Source organism: Manis javanica, chromosome 11 (genome assembly GCF_040802235.1).
Source record: "Manis javanica isolate MJ-LG chromosome 11, MJ_LKY, whole genome shotgun sequence".
In the NCBI taxonomy this organism is placed as follows: Eukaryota; Metazoa; Chordata; class Mammalia; order Pholidota; family Manidae; genus Manis; species Manis javanica.
Window position 1 is genome coordinate 69,679,897 of NC_133166.1, and position 18,510 is coordinate 69,698,406.

At 47.3% G+C, this 18,510-nt stretch overlaps 2 protein-coding genes across 8 annotated transcripts in view; both read right to left on the bottom strand.

Moving 5' to 3' along the window:
- Positions 1 to 2,790: 2,790 nt before the first annotated feature.
- RPS26 (ribosomal protein S26) lies at positions 2,791 to 4,560 on the bottom strand. Of its 2 annotated transcripts, none has more exons than XM_017645776.3 (4): positions 4,393 to 4,560; positions 3,997 to 4,174; positions 3,169 to 3,299; positions 2,791 to 2,899 (listed from the first exon to the last, which is right to left on the bottom strand). In XM_017645776.3, the coding sequence occupies exons 1-4, from the start codon at positions 4,393 to 4,395 to the stop codon at positions 2,864 to 2,866; spliced, it is 348 nt and encodes a 115-aa protein (XP_017501265.1). In that variant the 5' UTR covers positions 4,396 to 4,560; the 3' UTR covers positions 2,791 to 2,863. The 2 variants fall into 2 exon arrangements, with proteins under 2 accessions (XP_017501265.1, XP_036864825.1); XM_037008930.2 differs by lacking the exon at positions 4,393 to 4,560 and adding an exon at positions 4,324 to 4,347.
- Positions 4,561 to 6,427: 1,867 nt separating this feature from the next.
- Positions 6,428 to 18,510, bottom strand: part of IKZF4 (IKAROS family zinc finger 4) — a 31,912-nt gene continuing 19,829 nt past the window's right edge. For 3 of the 6 annotated variants that reach the window (XM_017645779.3, XM_017645777.3, XM_073216606.1), the window contains 7 exons: positions 17,421 to 17,514; positions 16,041 to 16,145; positions 14,829 to 15,089; positions 13,847 to 14,014; positions 11,278 to 11,427; positions 10,697 to 10,828; positions 6,428 to 10,128 (listed from right to left, as the gene is read on the bottom strand). In XM_017645779.3, coding sequence (XP_017501268.1) covers positions 9,368 to 10,128; positions 10,697 to 10,828; positions 11,278 to 11,427; positions 13,847 to 14,014; positions 14,829 to 15,089; positions 16,041 to 16,145; positions 17,421 to 17,514 — 1,671 coding nt within the window. In that variant the 3' untranslated portion in view covers positions 6,428 to 9,367. The remainder of the gene's footprint in view (positions 10,129 to 10,696; positions 10,829 to 11,277; positions 11,428 to 13,846; positions 14,015 to 14,828; positions 15,090 to 16,040; positions 16,146 to 17,420; positions 17,515 to 18,510) is intronic. The other 3 variants (XM_037008913.2, XM_017645782.3, XM_037008914.2) reach the window with 2 other exon arrangements.

Here is an 18,510-nt window from a genome sequence, read left to right on the forward strand (position 1 = left end):
TCTATGGCATTTTACTATGCTGATGGACAGTGACTGTAATAGGGTGGGGGTGGGGGGACTTGGTGAAGGGGGGAGCCTAGTAAACATGTTCTTCATGTAATTGTAGATTAATGATAAAATTTAAAAAAAACTTAATCTCAGGATTTAATAAGGTGTCTAACAGTTGAATCACTGTGTTGTATACTTGAAACCAATGAAAGATTGTGTATTAACTATACTTCAATAAAAAAGGATTGGAATACAAAAAAAAAAAAAATGGGTGGAGGATGTAAACAGATACTTCTCCAAAGAAATTCAGATGGCCAACAGGTACATGAAAAGATGCTCCACATCGCTAATTATCAGGGAAATGCAAATTAAAACCACAATGAGATATCATCTCACACCGGTTAGGATGGCCAACATAAAAAAGACTACGAACAACAAATGCTGGTGGATGTGGAGAAAGGGGAACCCTCCTACACTGCTGGTCAGAATGTAAACTAGTTCAAGCATTGTGGAAAGCAATATGGAGGTTCCTAAAAAAACTAAAAATAGAAATACCTTTTGACCCAGGAATTCCACTTCTAGGAATTTACCCTAAGAAAACAACTAACTTCTCAGATTCAAAAAGACATATGCACCCCTATGTTTATCACAGCACTATTTACAACAAAAGTCAAGATATGGAAGCAACCTAAGTATCCATCAGTAGATGAATGGATAAAGATGTGGTACGTACACACAGTGAAATACTATTCAGCCATAAGAAACAAATCCTACCATTTGCAACATAGATGGAGCTGGAGGGTATTATGCTCAGTGAAATGTCAGGCAGAGAAAGACAAATAATACCAAATGATTTCCCTCATTTGTGGAGTCTAACAACTAAGCAAAACTAAAGGAACAAAGTAGCAGCAGACTCACTGACTCCAAGAAGGGACTAGGGGTTACTAAAGGGGAGGTGTGTGGGAGGGCGGGTGGAGAGGGAGAAGGGGATTGTGGGGTATCATGATTAGTGCATTGTGTATGTGAGGTCATGGGGAAGACAGTGTAGCTCAAAGACAAATAGGGACTCTGTGTCATCTTACTACACTGATGGACAGTGACTGCAATGGGGTATGCGGGGGGGGAGGTATTTGACAATAAGGGTTAATGTAGTAACCACATTGTTTTTCTTGTGAAACCTTAAGAGTATATATCAATGATACCTTAATAAAAAAAAAATTCCCATAGATGGAAAAACTGGATATCCTGGTTGTCCATCAGACAAGACATGGTTTGATTCCTTTCCAACTGCTGTTGGGCTGGGAGGTGAGTTGGGGTTTACAGCCTCAAGCACATGGAAACATGGAAAGCCTTTTGGTGAGTTACCTTTGAAACTCCAGTCAGTTTGAGGTCACCTTCAAACAGGAAAACTGCTAAGCCAATTCTTTGCGGTAATAAGCTCTTCAATGTAGGACACCTGGAGACAGGATTGTACTTCACATGCAAACAGGCAAATTAGTCATTGATCTCATAGGAGAGCCTGTTGAGATCCACCTTTAGAAAATAGGCTGTACCTACAATTACTTCAAGAGCTCTTGGAGCAGGTATATGGTCTTGATTTATCTTCTACCTTTTACTAAGCTGAGATTTGGGACCACCAGGTTGTGCTGATTTTTGGATCAGGCCTTTTTCTTCTACCCAATGTGTACCCATGGTAGAGAGGAAGAAAGGGGCACAGAGTTAAGTCCGACAGGCCTCCTCAAAAGATAGACACTCTTGCCTACATTCAGTATTCTGAAAAATTCAGGGTTTGCCACAGCTGTTCCAGCACCTGCACTGGTATGTTGACCATGATAAAGTTTCCATGTTTTTTTTCCCCCAAGTATTCCCTAATTTACAGGACCACCTCTGAAATACTCTACCCTTTCCATGTTATCATATCCCTTTGAATATAGTCATTTGCAAAGATGTGTTTCTCAGCATACAGCCGATGGTTAACAATGTGGCGGGAGTTAGGAGCACTTATCTCCAATAGTTAAGAAACCTGCTTCTAACTTTTGACTAAAAAACTGGACAGTGTACTCTTCATTTTATAGTAGTTACGACTAATATCTACAAGTCTTATGTATTTGTGACCTTTTAAATTTTTCAGTATTCCTAGGCTAGTTTTTTTTTAATTATCACAAATACCCAGAAATTTTTGATATGCTTATTTAAAAACTCCATATACAAACACACCCATGTAGTTCAACCCTTTGTTCAAGGGCCAACTACACTTCAATCAAAACCTCCAAGTTACTAGTTTAGCTTATTTAGAAAAACAACCCCCCCCAACACACACACACCAGTCACTCAGATGAAATAAGACACAGTCTTTCTCTACTTTCTTCTCATGGGGCTCAGAGTTTTCAAGAATACCAGTGGACTTATGCCAAGGTAGGCAGGTTAATTTTATCAAGTCAGGGACATGGATATAGATGCTTTAAATGATACCTAAGTCATGCACTTAAGTCTGTGTCTAAGCACAAGTCTAAAAAGTATACACCTTAGTCTAAGTCACTTCCTGATGTGTTCCTCACTCAACAACACCTCTTTTACCCTCCTAGTTGTTCTAACCCCTCCCTCCTCACAGAGTCATGTAATTGGGGAGGCCAAAACTCGTAAGTTCCAAAGAAAACTGAGTTAAGGCTTAACATTCACGGATAAGTTTTCTCCATGAAAAAAATGAGGTATCCCACACTTGAATGATTTAGAAAAAGCAATTAACAGTTCCTAAGACGTACACAATCCCCACTCGACCTACCAACAGACACACTCAACATGCTATATTATTTCCATTTTATTTTTATTTTTTTCCAGAGAACAATTTTTCTTCAGTCTGTAAGGACTTAGCTCCTTACATGGGCTTTGGTGGAGGTCGTGGGGCAGCACCCTGAAAGATGAAGGAACCAGAGTAAATAAAAACCAACCGAAGGCTCCCCCCACAAAGTACTCTTTTAAGAAGACTACCCACCCAAGACTAACAATGCATCTGGGCCATAAACATACGAAGAACTGGTAGATGTGGAAGGAGACTACACTACTCCATCTGAAACTGATGCTAACAAGTTTCCGAACTGCCTCTAAGCATGTTTCAGGTGTAGGCCCCACATCTTTTGTTCATCACCCCTATGGCTTGCACACCCCTTTTAGGATACTTACCGCAGGCCTAAATCGGGGTGGGGGCGTTCGGTCCTTCCTAGCCTCACGAGATCGATTCCTGACTACCTTGCTGTGAATGGCACAGCTCACACAGTAATGCAGTTTTACATACAGCTTAGGGAGCACGTAAGCTAAGGAACAGAAACAAGCAAAATATCAGGTTTTGTATACCCGGCTTGAACCATCCTTATTCAGTCAAAAGTAAATCTACTTACTGCCTAGCAAACCTACAAAATTTCACCCCCAAAGCAACTGTTACCTAAACTTCAGTTTCTCACACGTAAATATACTGGCAGTTTCACAAATGAAAAATATTCCCCTTCGGACCCATCCTGTCATCATGGGGCCAAATGCGCGCCCTGTAAGTAAAAATCCTTCAGCAGTGTACCAGCCCTAGTGCCTACTCCTGGGCCCTCCTTGTTGCCTAAGAAACCTAATTTGTCTTAGGAAAAACGGCATATTGCTTTAAAGCAGCTCAACTCCATTGATCAAACTAGACTGCCTCCATTCTTGAAACATCATTCAAATTAGCCTGTACTACGCACAACAGATACTCAAATGTTCAATGATTCAAAAGTTCTGACTACGTCTATAGCCAGGGCTGTTAATACAGAATAAGCTAAGTGCTTGGAAATCGCATCCCCTAACGCAGTCACACTGACTCGAAGACTGGCCACTAGCACTGCGAGTTCCCTTCTGTTCAGACAAGGATCAAGACGTTTTCTTTACCGGAAACCTTGAAGGTGGAATCAGCCTGGCCGGCTCCGTAAACCGCCTACCAGTACAGCACGGGGTGGGCCCAAATACTCGTGCCTGGAGCTCACTTACCGTCGAAGACACTGGCTTCGGAAATGTCCCTTACCGCGGCGGCCTCTACTATGTTTCGAATGACGAACTTCTTAATGGCCTTATCCTTGGGTACACATCGGGCACAGTTGGTGCAGCGAATAGGCTGCACGTGGCCACGGCCCTTTTTAGCACGACCATTGTTCCTTCTTTTCTTGGTCTGCACCAAGGTAAAGATCCTGTTACGTGTGGGCCCAACCTCCCCAGCCCCTCTACCTAAACCCCGCGCGCGCAGCTGGCAGAAAGGCGCCATAGGGCCTACTCCTTCCACAAATCCCTCCAGGCCCGTTAATGCCTACCTCTGCATACCTCCACCATTGCTCAGGGTCCCAAACGCCCGCAACCCAGAAACCGTTCCTCGACAACAAAAGCACTCACCATGCTAGCACTGAAGCCCAAGAGAGCGCACGGCCGTCCCACCGCCCTTATATAGCACGAGATCCCTACGCCAACAGCGGAAGAATTCTTAGAGGAAGTAGCCGAGGACGGCGACCCACTTTACCCAGATTTTCTTATCATTCAGCGTTTCCGCTGAAATCTAGGGTAGAAAGGCGCTTCTCGATTTTATTTATCCGTGGCATACGGTGACTATGGGACTATTTACCCTGCTGGCGGAAGAAAATCAGAGTTATACGTCTCCCAGCAAGCATCGCGACGCCCTGCCCCGGACGTATTCTTAGCTTTCTGACTCTCCGGCTTTTGCGGCGCTTGGCGCGGAAGTTGACCCGCGCAAAACCACCTGTCGCACTCCCTCTAGCGGCTCGAGGGAAGGTATGCATTGTGGGAATTGTAGTGCAAAGCTGGCAGGCCCCTAGCCCGAAGCACTACAACCAAGGCGGTACCGCGCCACCGGGGGACGCTCTCGGCTCATTTCTCTGACAATCCTGTTAACTACGTGTAGGAATGATAAACGGAAACAATACACTTTTTTAATTCCTCCTTCCCAGTGTGGAGAAAACGCCGCGAGGAGGAGCCGTGGAAGTGCTTAGGTGCTAGGGCTATTTCTTATTCACCTTTTTATCCTTGAATCCTTTTAGCACTGTTCCTGTACTGTAGTAAGCGCTGTAAAAATATTAACTCATCTAACCCTCAACAAGCCTGTAAGGCAGGCAGTACTATTACCGGCACTTTAAAGATTGAGAAACTGAGGTGTAGAGTGGTTAAACCTAAGGTTGCCCCAAGTCACACAGAACTGCTAAGAGGTGTTCTGGCTCCACCATACTATGCTGCCTCTCACCTAACAACTGGATGGCGGCATATAGCCTGGACCTGTGACCTAAACGATTTTAACTTAGACCTTTAGCCTTGTGAGCAGGAGTGGCTAACCATGGCAGCCAACTACCCAGTTACCTCTGAAGGTGAAGAAATTAAGGTGTCAAGGGGATCTCCCAGCCTTCAGACCCAAGACAGCGCAGATGAAAACCAATCATTCATTTATGAGTCATTCTGGAGCCTGAATACATCAGATTCATTTTCCCTCCAACAATCCATGGTGGTTTAACCTCGAACCCACTTTATGAGTTAAAAGTTATTTTCTAACTTTTGTTATGGCTTCAAAACAACTATATTCACAGTCTCAAGTTTGAATTTGTTACTTTCAATGGGGCATGGAAAACAGATTCTAGATGGAAGTGTCTTCAATTTTCGTTTCAATATAGTCTTAGGGAAAATGGCAGACATTTACTACGTGGAATGGCAATGAAGTAGATAGAACAGAAAAATATTTAGAGTGAAGGAGACAGAAAATAGTTAATATTAAGACAGAATCAAGTTAATATTCCTATATTGGCTCTTTGGACTTTTATAGCCTAGGGTTTCACTTACTGAATTCCCTGGCATAAAGGGATGGGCACAGACTGGAGTCACATACTCCCAGGTTCAAATACAGGTTTTGTCACTTGTGGGCTGATGCATCTTGGACAAGTTATATATTCTCTCTTGGGCTTTTATTTCAATAGTAAGCATGGTCATTTCTTTGTAGGTTGTTTCTACAATTAATACTTGGCACAGTGCTTGGAACTTATGACATGCTCAAGAAATGATAGACCCTATTATTATGATCATTCATGTCATTGTAACTAACATCTATCTCCCTTGGTTAATGTGTTTTATACATAATATGTACTCAGCAAATGTTTGATGAATCTCTGCTTTGGATGGACAGCCAAATTAGGCTTTTCTCTCCAATCCTGAAGTCACTCCTAGTAGGAAAATCTCCACTTCCTGTTGTTCTAGGTTTAAAGTTCTGTTCTTCTGTAGCAAGAACTTGAGTATTCTTATTTGGTTTCCTTTTAATCTTAGATTTGTTCACCTTTAAAATGTAGGTAGTTGGTACACTATGTTGCAAGGATCCCCCCACTGCTACCCCCAGCAGAAAAATAAGGCAAAGAAAGTCTACAAAAACAACCAGGGGTGTTAAATTACTCATGTTTATTTGTAACAGACCTTCAGCCAGTACAGTACAAAACTTACAGTAGTATATCTCCGTTACACAAATATTTACTTACAATATATTACATATACAAAATGCTTTGCAATAAGTCTCAAAGCTAGTTTAACTCCCCTTGAGAATGGAGAAAAACTCTTTAAAAAAAAACGGAAGGGGAGAAACGGAGGAAGAGGAGGAGGTGAAGGGCAAGGTCCAAGGAGACACCAAGCATAGGCTACAAATGAAACCCTGGGAGAAAGAGGAGGTGGTATTGCACTTGCTTCTGTAATTTTTTTTTTCTGTTCGTTCTTCATAACTTCTGATTAAAAATATATATAATATATATATATTATGTACACAAGGAAAGCTGCCAGAAGTGTTATAAAATCCCATCTGCAGCTTGGACACTGACACAAAAAACACTGGAAAAGTGTCTGTTTAGAAATTTTTTGGGGTGGAGTTGATTTTGAATACCAGTATAAAAAGAAAACACCTCTTTTCTCCATGTGGGTTTCAATGTTTTTTTTTTTTTTTTTATGCAAAAGGAGCTGGGAGAGAGCATGAGGATGTTCGAGGTTCCAGAGCTGGAAGACTCTGGAATAGGATTTTGTACCTAAGACCCTGGTTAAAGTGCAGTGATGGTCTGGAGAGAGCCAGAGTGCCCTTCTCTACCCTCCTTAGCACCTGGTCTTGCCCTTCCAGTCTCTGCTTTCATGGGCTCAGAGTATAGCCTCAGAGCATAGTCCTTCACATTCCAGGAGGTTACAGGTGCCAAAGCTGACTCGAGGAGGGATGGGTCATCCTAAGGCTCTGATACCGCAGAAAGGAGTAGTCCTTATGAGGTGTCACCAAACACAACAGCAGACACAGAAGAGGTATGGGTGGGTTCAATGGGAAATGGCTCAATAACCAGAACAGTAGAGGAGAACCCAAGATATTAATCTCAGCTCTGCTGCCATCCTGAAACAAGGAGCCAGTTCCCTGGGGTGCTTTGAAAAGACTCTTCCCTCCACTAGAGATGCTCTCCTCCCAGCTAAGTCCACATCCTCTGCCCTTGGCAGCATCTGTTTATTGCTACATTGACAAGGAGGAACATAGTGTCCCTTCATGACAGGCTGGTTCTCCTGAGGAGACCACACGTAATGGGCGAGAAAAAGGAGGAAGAGAAGTGTTTTTTAGGGTCCCCCTTCCCATAAGGGGGTAAGGTAAACTCCTCTTAGAGCTCTTAGGAGCCCTGAACCCAGGGTCTGTTCCTTAGCCAACCCTTTACCATCCCCCTAAATTATCCCTGATAGGGAGTGAGATAAGTGGGAGGCAAGAGAGCCAATCAGGACAGGACAACATGGAAAGAAAGAGGGAAGGGGAGAGAGAAGGACCAAGTGTTACAACTTATGAGGTGCTGTGTTTGGTTTTCACTTTTTTTTTTTAAATATAGAAAAACAGCCTTTGGTTTGAATCTCAAGGAAGCAGAGAATGGGATAGCTGAGGCCTTGGGCAGGAAACTCCTGTAGAAAGAGCCCTCCACTTGCAGGGGAGCAAGTCTCCTCCTGCCTCTTTCTCACTGACCAGGTTACCTAAGCAGCCAGGGGTCTCCGCAGTAGCCGGGAGGAGACTGCCTCTTCCTGCCCCACATCTGGGAGCTGACTGTAGAAGGGGGTAAAGGATGACCCCTAGTCCAGCTGCGCCCATCCTATTCTTGCTGGGACAAGAGTGGAATAGGGTGAGGGGCACATGTCCTTGCCCATCCTGGGATAATTTTTGGTTATATGAAAATCAGAAGAGAGAAAAGAGACACTGATCCTAAGAACAGGGCCCAGAAGACTGAGAATGAGAGGGTGAATCCTGCTGAGGGGGAGGAGAAGGCAGCATGACTGGGGTTGAGATGCCCCTTGTCATCAGGCAGCAACCCACTAGTTTCTCAAAGGACGAGGACCCCAGGGGCCCTGACAACCTAGGAAGGTCACTAGAGTGAAGAAGTTTAAGAGGTGGAAAAGGAGAAGAATTTTAACTCACCCCCTTCCCATGCCCTGGTTCCCAGTTAGGCACCTGTGGCTCCCAATGTGTCAGAGTCAGAGGACCGCAGACCTAGCCTCGGCCCCTGAGAGTATAAAATTGGGGCACTCCAAGGAGAACAAAACTACCACTGAGTAGACCGGCAGGTGTACAAGAGTACAGCAGCGCTGGGGATTGTTCGAGGATAAATATACCACATCCTAGAGGGAGGTCCTGAATGTGGGCTTTGGGGAACTCAGATTACTAGGGGGCTGTCAAGAGGACCCTCAGTCCCACGGTGCCTGGGGAGAATTTCCTCAGCCCTTACTTCCAAATGAGGAAATTCTTCATTTGTTCAGGAATAGTGCAAGCTGCCTAAGGTGAGAGGGCACAAGAGGTATGGAGTACCAGGTTGAAGGGTCCCAGAGAGGAGGTATAATGCCACAGAGCTAAGGTATGGCCAGAGGGAGCTATCAGTTTCAACACTGAAGAAGCAGATAATGCAAAGGGTGAGGACTTAAAGCAAAAAGCTCAAGGTCTCTTAGAACTCAAGGGAGCTTCCCACCTGGGGCTGCGGGGCAAAGCTAAACCAAAGAGAGGGAAACTGGGCCTAATGTGGAAGGAGACTGTGGGCAGGAGGGCAGGAGGTGCAAGTGACTGGTCTAAATTAAAGAAAAAAAGCAGAAGAAAATCGAATTATATTAATAAATAACTCAGTGAATGGGCTGAGAAGGGAGAAGAGACAAAAGAGAAGCATAAGCAAAAGGCCTGTTTCCTCACAATGTCTGATCAGTCGGGGTAGAGGAGACTAGGTGAGCGGGGGCCAGGGCTGAGCATGAGGTTGGCAGCCAGTGGGGGGGGGCCACACAGCTCATTGGCAGTGGGGGGCAGGGCTGAGCCCCTGCAGGCAGGGCAGTGGAGGGCAGCAGGTCGCTAGCCCACCTTATGCTCCCCCCGGACAATGTGGGAGGAGAACTCGTACCGGTCCTGGCTGTGATAACCACAGATGTTGCACTCGAAAGGGTCTCGGAAGCCGTGGCAGCCCATGTGGATGGTGAACATGACATGGTCCAGGAAGAGGATGCGGCAGTGCTCGCACCGGAAGGCCTTCACAGGCTCTCCACTCTCGCCCACCACGCGGAGCACTTCCTTGGAGGGACCTGGGGTGCCCCGCAGTAAACCCTCCTGTGGCTTGGGGTCCTCTTTGGCGTAGGCAGGACTGGGCCGGCCCACCACCATGGTGGAAGGTGGCTGGGGTGGAGGGCCCTGGGGGAGGGACACCATGCCTCCAACCCGATCTTCGTGGTTGCTCTCTGTATCTGTGGAGTCCTGGCAGCCATTGCTTGGGGATGCCCCAGGGTCAGTCAGGGGGCCTCGAGCCTGGTAGAGAAGGGGACCTCCATCAGCGAGGTCCTCGGGTCCCTCACCTGCCTCCCGAGACCCTGGAAGCTCCAGCCGACCAGGGAGGGGCTGCATCTGGGTATACACAGAGCTGATGACAGGCGTGAGTTCTGAGATACAAGTGGTGGGTGGAAGGCGGAGGGGACGCAGATGCTCTGCCCCGACAAAGGCCAGAGACCCCCCAAAGGCAGGCTCCAGGCCATGGTGGGCCACCAACTCTACGTCCTTCTCGTAGCCACCCGCATTCACATCATAGGGGATGTCTGAGAGGCCGAAGCGCATCTGCTTTTCGCCTGTAGAGAAGAGACCTTCAGCGGAGCTGGGTCTGGAGAATCTCATCACTGGGACGGCTGTAACATTATTTGCCATCCCTCCCTTATTTCCCTTGAAGTCAGCTCCTCGGTGGGGTTGCTCCCTGACTCCAGGCTATAATGTGAGAGCCCACCGATCCCTAATATCTCCTTTATCACTTTGTGTAAAACTCCAGGTCCTGAGAGCTAAAGACCAATGCCATGGTGGACCCTGTACTCACCAATCTCGGATGCTTAAGAGCCCTTCTCTCAGCCCCCACAGGCTGAAGTCCTTGCTGTGCTCACAAATTGGGAGGATTGAGTTCCCTGGCCCCTCCTCCTACCCAACCCTGAGAGCCCTCAACACTGGCCCCTCTCCATCCTCTCAAGGTACATTCTCCCTCTTCACTCCCTTCTTGTTCTGGGGATAGATTCTGAGCACCAGAGACCACCAGACCCCTTTTTCCTCCCATCAAATCTCCAGATCCAACTGGTCTAATGGCTACCACAGCTCAGATTTAGATGAGCTGGGGCTTAAAAGCTGATGGTTCCTCTCTGACAAGACTCTTACCTACGAACTTCTGCGGGGTGGAACGCTTGCGTTTGGTGAGGCTGTTGGCCAGGCGATCAATGAATGTTGGCCTCTCAGAAGATGAGTGCAGCATGGAGTCTGGCACCATCTCCAGGTCACGGATCTCATCACCTAGTGGGAAGGAGGTGGGGACAAGCAGGAGCTGAGCATGGTTGGCACTGGCCCAGCCACCTCTGCAGAGACAAATCAGCATGTCAGCAGCCAAGGACGATCATACCCAGTGCCTGGGAAACTGGGTTGTTTGCTGGACCCTACCTAGAGCTCACCCCAGGAAACACTTCAGGTAACTGAGGACAGTCATACACATTTGACCCCGATTTTACACTTCCTTGCACTCTCTCTCACTCTCTGAATAGAATGAGGACATAGATCAAATCTCTCCTTACCTCTAGATTTCTTGGCAACACCTACCACAGGGCTCGGCACCAACGGGGGTGCCCAGCAGATTTACCGAGGTAACTGTCCCTTTCCCACAGACCCATCCCTTTTGGAATCAACGCTGTCCTCTACTCTCCTGGGCCTTGCCCTTGACTCGCCCACAGCCCTGCCTGCAGCCCCACCTGGTTGGCCAGCCAGAGCTTGGGCCTCAGTGCTGAGACTCTGTAGATAGTTGTGGCACCGCTCCTTGTGCTCCTCCAGGGTGCTTGGCTGTTTATAGCTCCGGCCACAGTAGTTACACTTGTAGGGCTTACCCACCGTGGGAGAGGAGACTGTGGAGGGCAGAGAAGGCAAAGAGCATCAGACTCCTTCTCCCAGTGCCCTGACTCTGCAAATCACCCAGGAGAAGTGCTCACAGGGAGGAAGGGATGCTGCTCAGCTGAATCCTCGGCTTATCTTCCCTTACCCAGTATCAGCTGCAAGTGTGGACAGATGGCCAGACCTTAGAGAAGACAGGCAATATGCAGCTTTGGGAGGAGAGAGGGGACCCAGGGCATATAGCTTCTGGCTGCTGGTGGACCTCGATGGCCAACTGCTGCCCACAGGGAGGGAGAACCCAGGGACTTTGTAGGGGACCATCCCTGGCAAGCAAGCTGGCCCCACCCCAGGGTCTCAGAGTTTGGGGCCCAGACTGTGGTTTAACCTTTCCATGTGGCAGGCAGGTGTAAGTGCTATTTATCAGAGAAGGGGATTTTTTTTTTTTTGCTTATGATCTGTCTGCTTTGGTTTGGGGAAAATTGGTGGGCTGGGGTAACAGAAATGAGAGCCCTTAGCCTGCCAGTGTGGGGAGAGGCAGTTCTCACTGACCTTTACTTGCACTTGTGCCTCCACCCCTAGCCTGATTTTACTGCTCTTTTTTCTTTCTGTCTCTCTTCACTGAGATACCAAGAGAAGCCCAGAAAAACCATCAATGACAGAAATTCTGAGAAGAGAAAAAGAATGAAAGAACAAAGAGGAAAATAAAGGAGGCGAGCAAAAAAAGAGAACACCAACTCTGGAGGTCTTCCTTAAAATTTTAAATAGAGAATGGGTTATAAAGTTTTTATTTTTACTGAAGAAAACTGAGATCAACACTTCTTTTAAAGACAACTTCTGGGATATATTTGTGAGAGAAGAGAAAAAAGTAATGGAAACAAGGTACTAGTACATTTAATTTTACATATTTTGCTACTTTTGAGACAGAAGGTATCTCTAGGGGTCTGGTAATTACTACTCCCCCCACCCACTTAAACTGGGCCTAATCTGCTAATCTGTTACCACTTGCTCCTGCCCTGTAAACCCTAATATCTGGGGGATGAGATGAATGCCATGATCCCCTCCCAACCAAGACTCTTGGGGAAATGGTTTAACACCTAGGAGAGGAACCTCATTACTCTTATAGGGTTGTATTAGAAAGCATCTCACAGAGATGCCACCTGACAGTATCTCTGCATCTGCTCTGTCCCTAATAATCTCCTACAGTACAACATCCAAAATCCACCCAGCTGGCCTCAATTTGTAAGAATTATAAAGGCCAAGCCATCCTTGTTCGAAATAGTGGAAGCTGCCCCTCATTTGAGGAAAAGGAGCATAATTCTCTGGCACAGAACCTTGCCAGGGTTCCAGGGAGGCTGAAGAATAGCTTGGTACTGGCAAATCTTTTTTCCCAGAGCTTCAGTTTCCTTGTTGGCAAAGTGGGGATATAATGCCTCCCTGGGAATTGTTGTAAGGACCCCAGGAGGAGACACAAGTGAAATGCTTTGTAGATTACAAAGTATGAAGCAACAGTGTTCACTCTGTTTCTCTGCCCAGCTCAAGGTGACAGAACCTAAAGCAGGGTAGGGGGCTGGAAAAAGCAAGAGGGCAGTGAGTGACTGCTCTATCCCTTTAAATCTTTGCCCAGGAGAGTTTAGAAGAGAAAAATAGCAAGTAAAGTTTCCAAGGACAGACCCTACTAATTCTTTCCCCTCTGCCCTCTTCCTGTCTTTTCCCAGTCTTGAGCTCCCACCTTCCTGCCAGCTCAGCTGCTGGCCTCTTCCCAAGTCCAAGCCAAAAGCTTAAAGCCTAGTGAGGTGCTTCAAGAGACATATTCCAATTTAAACAATCTTGGTTGGGGCTTTCAGGAAAACTGGTTAGTCCAGGTCCTGCCACTGCTCTGAATGCTGAACTCCAGGCACCCTCTGGACTTGCTCTTGCCTTTCAGAAGTTGAAAACCTCTTGGGATGGGGAACCGAGGCTTTTCCTAGGCTTCCTCTGGGAGGCCCATGGATATTTTCAGAAACCAGTAGGAAGTAAAGGAGACAACAGATAGCAATTGCCCACATGATCTCCGGTGAGGGTGTTGGTGAAGATGGTGACAGGTGTGGGGCCTGCAGCACATGTGACTGGGAGAAGGGGTTTCCTTGCATTCAGAAGTGGGGAATGATGGGGCACAGATAGTTCTGGCACCAACATCAGGAGGGTAATTATTAAGAGCCGAGGATGTCCTCGCATGGCAGATGTAAAATGCCCCATCAAAGAGTCCCCACATCCCCATGGGGCAGGCCGCCCAAAGGAGGGGTTGGAGGGGCAGAGCCCTATCTATTTTGGTCTGTGTGTGCTCTGCCCTCCTCAATGCCGCTTTCATTCCCCAAATACAAGAGAAGTCACTGCACTTCCTTTCCAATGCACTGGGGTGTCCCCCCCATTGCCCCCACTCTGACCATCACTGACCAGAGTGTGTGCGAAGGTGGCCAGTGAGTGCATCACGCCGGCGGCAAGCGTAGCTACAGAAGGGACATTTGAAGGGCTTCTCCCCGGAGTGCAGCTTGATGTGGCGCAGCAGGTTCCCCTTCTGGGTGAAGGAGGCTCCACACTGGTTGCAGTGGAAGGGCCTTTCCCCTGTGGGTGGAAAACAGATGCCAGAGGCCCCGGGGTGAGGGACTTCAGAGGCTGGAGAGTCCCCCAAGGGAGAGCGCCCCAAGGGAGGCTCTCAGAACACCTTTTTTTTTGAGAGGGCATCTCTCATATTTATTGATCAAATGGTTGTTAACAACAATAAAATTCTGTATAGGGGACTCAATGCTCAATGTACAATCATTAATCCACCCCAAGCCTAATTCTCGTCAGTCTCCAATCTTCTGAAGCATAACGAACAAGTTCTTACATAGCAGAACACCTTTTTTTGAGAGGCAGGACCAAGTTACACACCGAATCATGCTTCATGAAGATCCCTTGGAAACAGTTTCATTCTGGGAAGGTGTGGATCACAGGTGAGTGGAAGGGAGAAGGAAAACAGGATAGAACCCTGGGCCCAAAGACTATTGCCAAAAACTAAGCCCCACAGGGCTCACCCTGCCTTGGGAGCCTGAGGAAGGTGACAGGAGGCTTCTGTTTCTGCTTTTTAAATCATGAGACACAGGCGGTGGGTGGGAGGAGGAGGCAAACAACACTCAGGAGTCCTACCCCTTTTAAAGACTCTGGGACCTTTCTTGAGGCTACACCACCTCCATCTCCCGCACCTGCTGAGAGACACCAGCTCTTCACTATAGCAGCGGCTGAGGGAAGTGCCAGGGGAGTAAGGTACTGAGGAAGTCTACATCCCTCCCACCCTTTTTTCCATCAGCTAGGAAAGGTGCCAGAGACCCCTGAGGCTAACCCCTGCAGGCATGGCCTCCTAGCGAGCCTCTGGCCCGCAGGTCTCCCGGCCACTCACCTGTGTGGCTGCGCTTGTGCACCATGAGGACATTGGGTCCAATGCAGACCATGCCACAGACGTCACACTTGAGTTTGCCATTGGGCAGCCGGATGCCCCCAGGGGAGTGAGGCTCTGGCCCACTCCCATCACAGTAGCCCAGGGGCTCTGACAAGACATCTTCCACGATCACACTGTCGTCCTTTTCCAGAAGCCGCTCATCTGGCCCCAGCAGTCTACTTGACTCCTCATCGCTGTACATCTCTACCTTGATGGAGTTGGCTGGAGGGTGGGAGAGTATTTGGATAGAGACAGGCAAAGGTGGGAACATACCTACAGGCCAGAATGGCACTCTTGAAGTTCTGTAGGGTCTCCAGACCCTGAGACATTCAGGCTTTAAAGGAGGCACATACCCTAAGTAACCGTGGTAGTGGTATAAGGGTACTGCTGGGACCTGAAACTACCTTTTCTTCCTATCCCACCAACCAAGCAAATAGGTTTTAAAGCAAAAAGTTGGGGTACATGGGATATCTTCTGTCACTGGGGAGAGGAGGAGGCTAAGGGGAGTCTTTTTCTCCATTCTCTTGTCATTAAAAAATATGTCTGGCTTGGCCCTGGGTGGGAAGTCAGCAAATAACAGCGGTGGGAAAACAGTCCTAGGAAGACTGAAGAGCCAGAGCGCTGAAGAAAGAGAAAAACTGTGCAACAAATGGGGCTCACGCTGCCTTCCCTTCTGCACCACTAAGTCCTTCTACTACCTCAATACAAATCCAGATGGGGGATAGGGGAGGAGGAAGGGTGGCTCTAGCTCTGTCCTACATCCCTCCCTATTTCAGCCATTTAGAGAATTTCACAGACCTAGGGCCAGCTGAGGAGGGACAGTCCAGGGACTCTTTCTGGGAGGGAGAATTGGGGGGTGAGTAGGAGATCCTTCTCACCTCTATGGCTATCTAATTCCAGCTCAGAATCACCCTGTCTACTTGTTTCTCCAACCCCAGAATCTCTCTTTGGAGCTTCCACTCTAATCCCACCCTTGCCTGGCAGTGACCATTCACCCTCCTTTCAGAAGTCAGGAAAACTCTAGTCACTGAGCTCCCTAGTAGGTTTAGAGACCCTGAGCAGGAAACCAGAGGGAGGCAGAGAGGGGGAAATGGCTGCCAATGGAAGATGAATCAAAGGCTAAACACAAATGGGGGTGCCTAGTGCCAGGGCAGGGTGGGAGGCTGCACTTACCACTGAGTGAGCGGCTGGGAGAAGAATGCTGGCTATTGGGGGTGCTCACCGAGGGCCCCACTGGGGGCCCGAGGAACTCCTTCTCCAGAGATGAGTCTCCGCTACCTTGGGGAAGAGAACAAGAGCACAGGTGAAGCTGCAGCTGGGGCCATTTACAGTCCATCACCTCAGTTTTTCAAAACGCGGCTAAGTTTCACAAACATTTATCTTGTCACCAAGTGCAAGGTAGTGTTATACACTGGGCACCACACCTCATGCCCCCGCCAGCCTGTTTGCCCGGTGCTGCCTTCTGCGGGCTCAGTGGCTACACCTTGCCCACCCTACCTTTATCTAGGCCTGAGAGGAAGAGCATCACAGCCTGACGTCCACATGAAGCAAGGCTGGGGCTGGGTGGGCCAGGGTGGAGAGGGAAATGGGGGCCTTGGGAGGGAGGTGGTTCAGGACAGATGTTCTTCCCTATGTTCTTCTGCGGAGCCCCCAGCACCAGGTTGGGATCTGCAGGAAGGGCTACTGTAATTGCCCATGAATCTAACAATAACAACAGTAATCACGGTGGTAACAGCTGGTATTGATGAGTGCTTACTACGTACCAGGAGTGTTCTGTGCACTTTAAATTAGTTATCTCCCTTAGCCTTCACAACTCCATAAAGTAGGTGCCAATATTACCTTAATTTTGCAGATGAGGAAACTGACGCACAGAAGCAGCTGGGATATTTGTCCAAGGTCACATAGCTGGTAGCAGTGGGCCCTAGACTGGATCACAGTCAGTCTGTGCTCATAGCCTTAATTACCACCTACACACCCAATTGAGACTCATTGTTTCCACAGAGGAGGGGTTAGACTTTCTAAAATTAGCAAAAATGTGACAACTCTAGGAAGCTTTTGATCTGATATGATTCCAGTCACATTTCAATTTACTACTTGGTGTTCCCTTGACAGTGAAATAATCATTTTATATTTCAGAATATATTCATTTTAACTTGTTGACAAAATGCTTTGTAAAATGCATTTTGAGTTTCATGCATGTTTTTAAAAATCAGATAACATTACCTGAAAACATGAATCATTATCTTTAAAAAGAATCCCTCCTGCCCATAATCTTCTGCACAAATACACAGGTGAAATAAAACACGTAGGTAAACACACACACACACACACACAGACACATATCACATACGTAGATATACATGAGGAAAACATACCTATTGGGCTTAACACACCCAGAGCCTTCTACATTATCTGCTAACATGAACATGCATGGATGTGTGTACACAGGCCTAAATATGGAAGAGAGAGAGAAAGAGAGACAAACCCTAAAATTCATCCCTAAAGTCCACCTATTAGCATTTTACCCAATTTCCCAGCTATGCCCATACTTACTTTCACAAAATAAAGATTCCATTATATAATGGTTGGCGTCTTGGGCCTGAGGCAAGAAATCCGGAACACACCCTCCTGGGAGATCCCTCTCCAGCTTTGGTCAGTGGGAAGAAAACAGCCACTCAGGACTTTGGGACCATTTCCCATTCATATCCTCTCCTAAAGTCCCATTTCCCCCATTCTATCCCATCAAAATCTAAGGAAATTTGTTCACTATCTAGAGAAAATGCCTTATGGCTTGAAACTGTTTCCCCTGCTGGGGCCGTTTAGATAAGCCATAGCTTTCTTAAAAAGTTGCCCATATTAGAAACACATATACCATGAAGTGAGCATCTTAGCATTGTGGGTTGAAGACCTGTAGACTCAGACCCAGTTTTAAAGTATGTCCTGTAACTAAGTGTAGGGTTTACTATGGTTAGAAGGGCTGAAGAGGGTATCTTCTAATTCCTTCTCAAACCTTAGTGCTGACTTGCCCTAAATTATTTGATGTTAGTAATGGGGGAATAACAGAGTCTGGGCCCTGGTGATGAGCTCTGGACCGTAAAAGGATGAATGAGGCTGCTGGAAATCCATTGTTAGTCCCAGCCTACTAGGCTAAGTCTGCCTCTTGGGGCCAGGGGCTTGCTATATGGGAGAAAGTATCCTTAAAGGGATATTTGGGGACATTAAGGGGGAAATATCCTCTGTGGCTCTCCCTATTAAAGACTGGGAACAGAAGGAAGAACAGGTGCCTCCAAAGTCACACTAGCAGTTCAAGAGGCTCTTTGATGCCACTGCCCTCCCTACGATAAAGTTTAGAGGGAAACAGGCTCAAGTCTATTTTTATGGGGCTAACACATAGAAATGAATCCATTCCAGGGGTCAGAAAGGCTTTATGGGACCCCAGGGATTTTGAGTTCTAGCCAGAGGATGGAGGAGACCAGAGTCAGATTTAGGAAGTTCAGTAGTCCCTCTCTCAGCCAGAGAAACCCCAGTGAAAGAATTTCAAATGCCCGGGACTCCCAAGAAATCCTGGACTGTCAAAGCCAATAATTAAGGCCATTCTTAGGTCCCAGAGAAATTTTCTTGGTCAAAGTCATCATAGATTGGC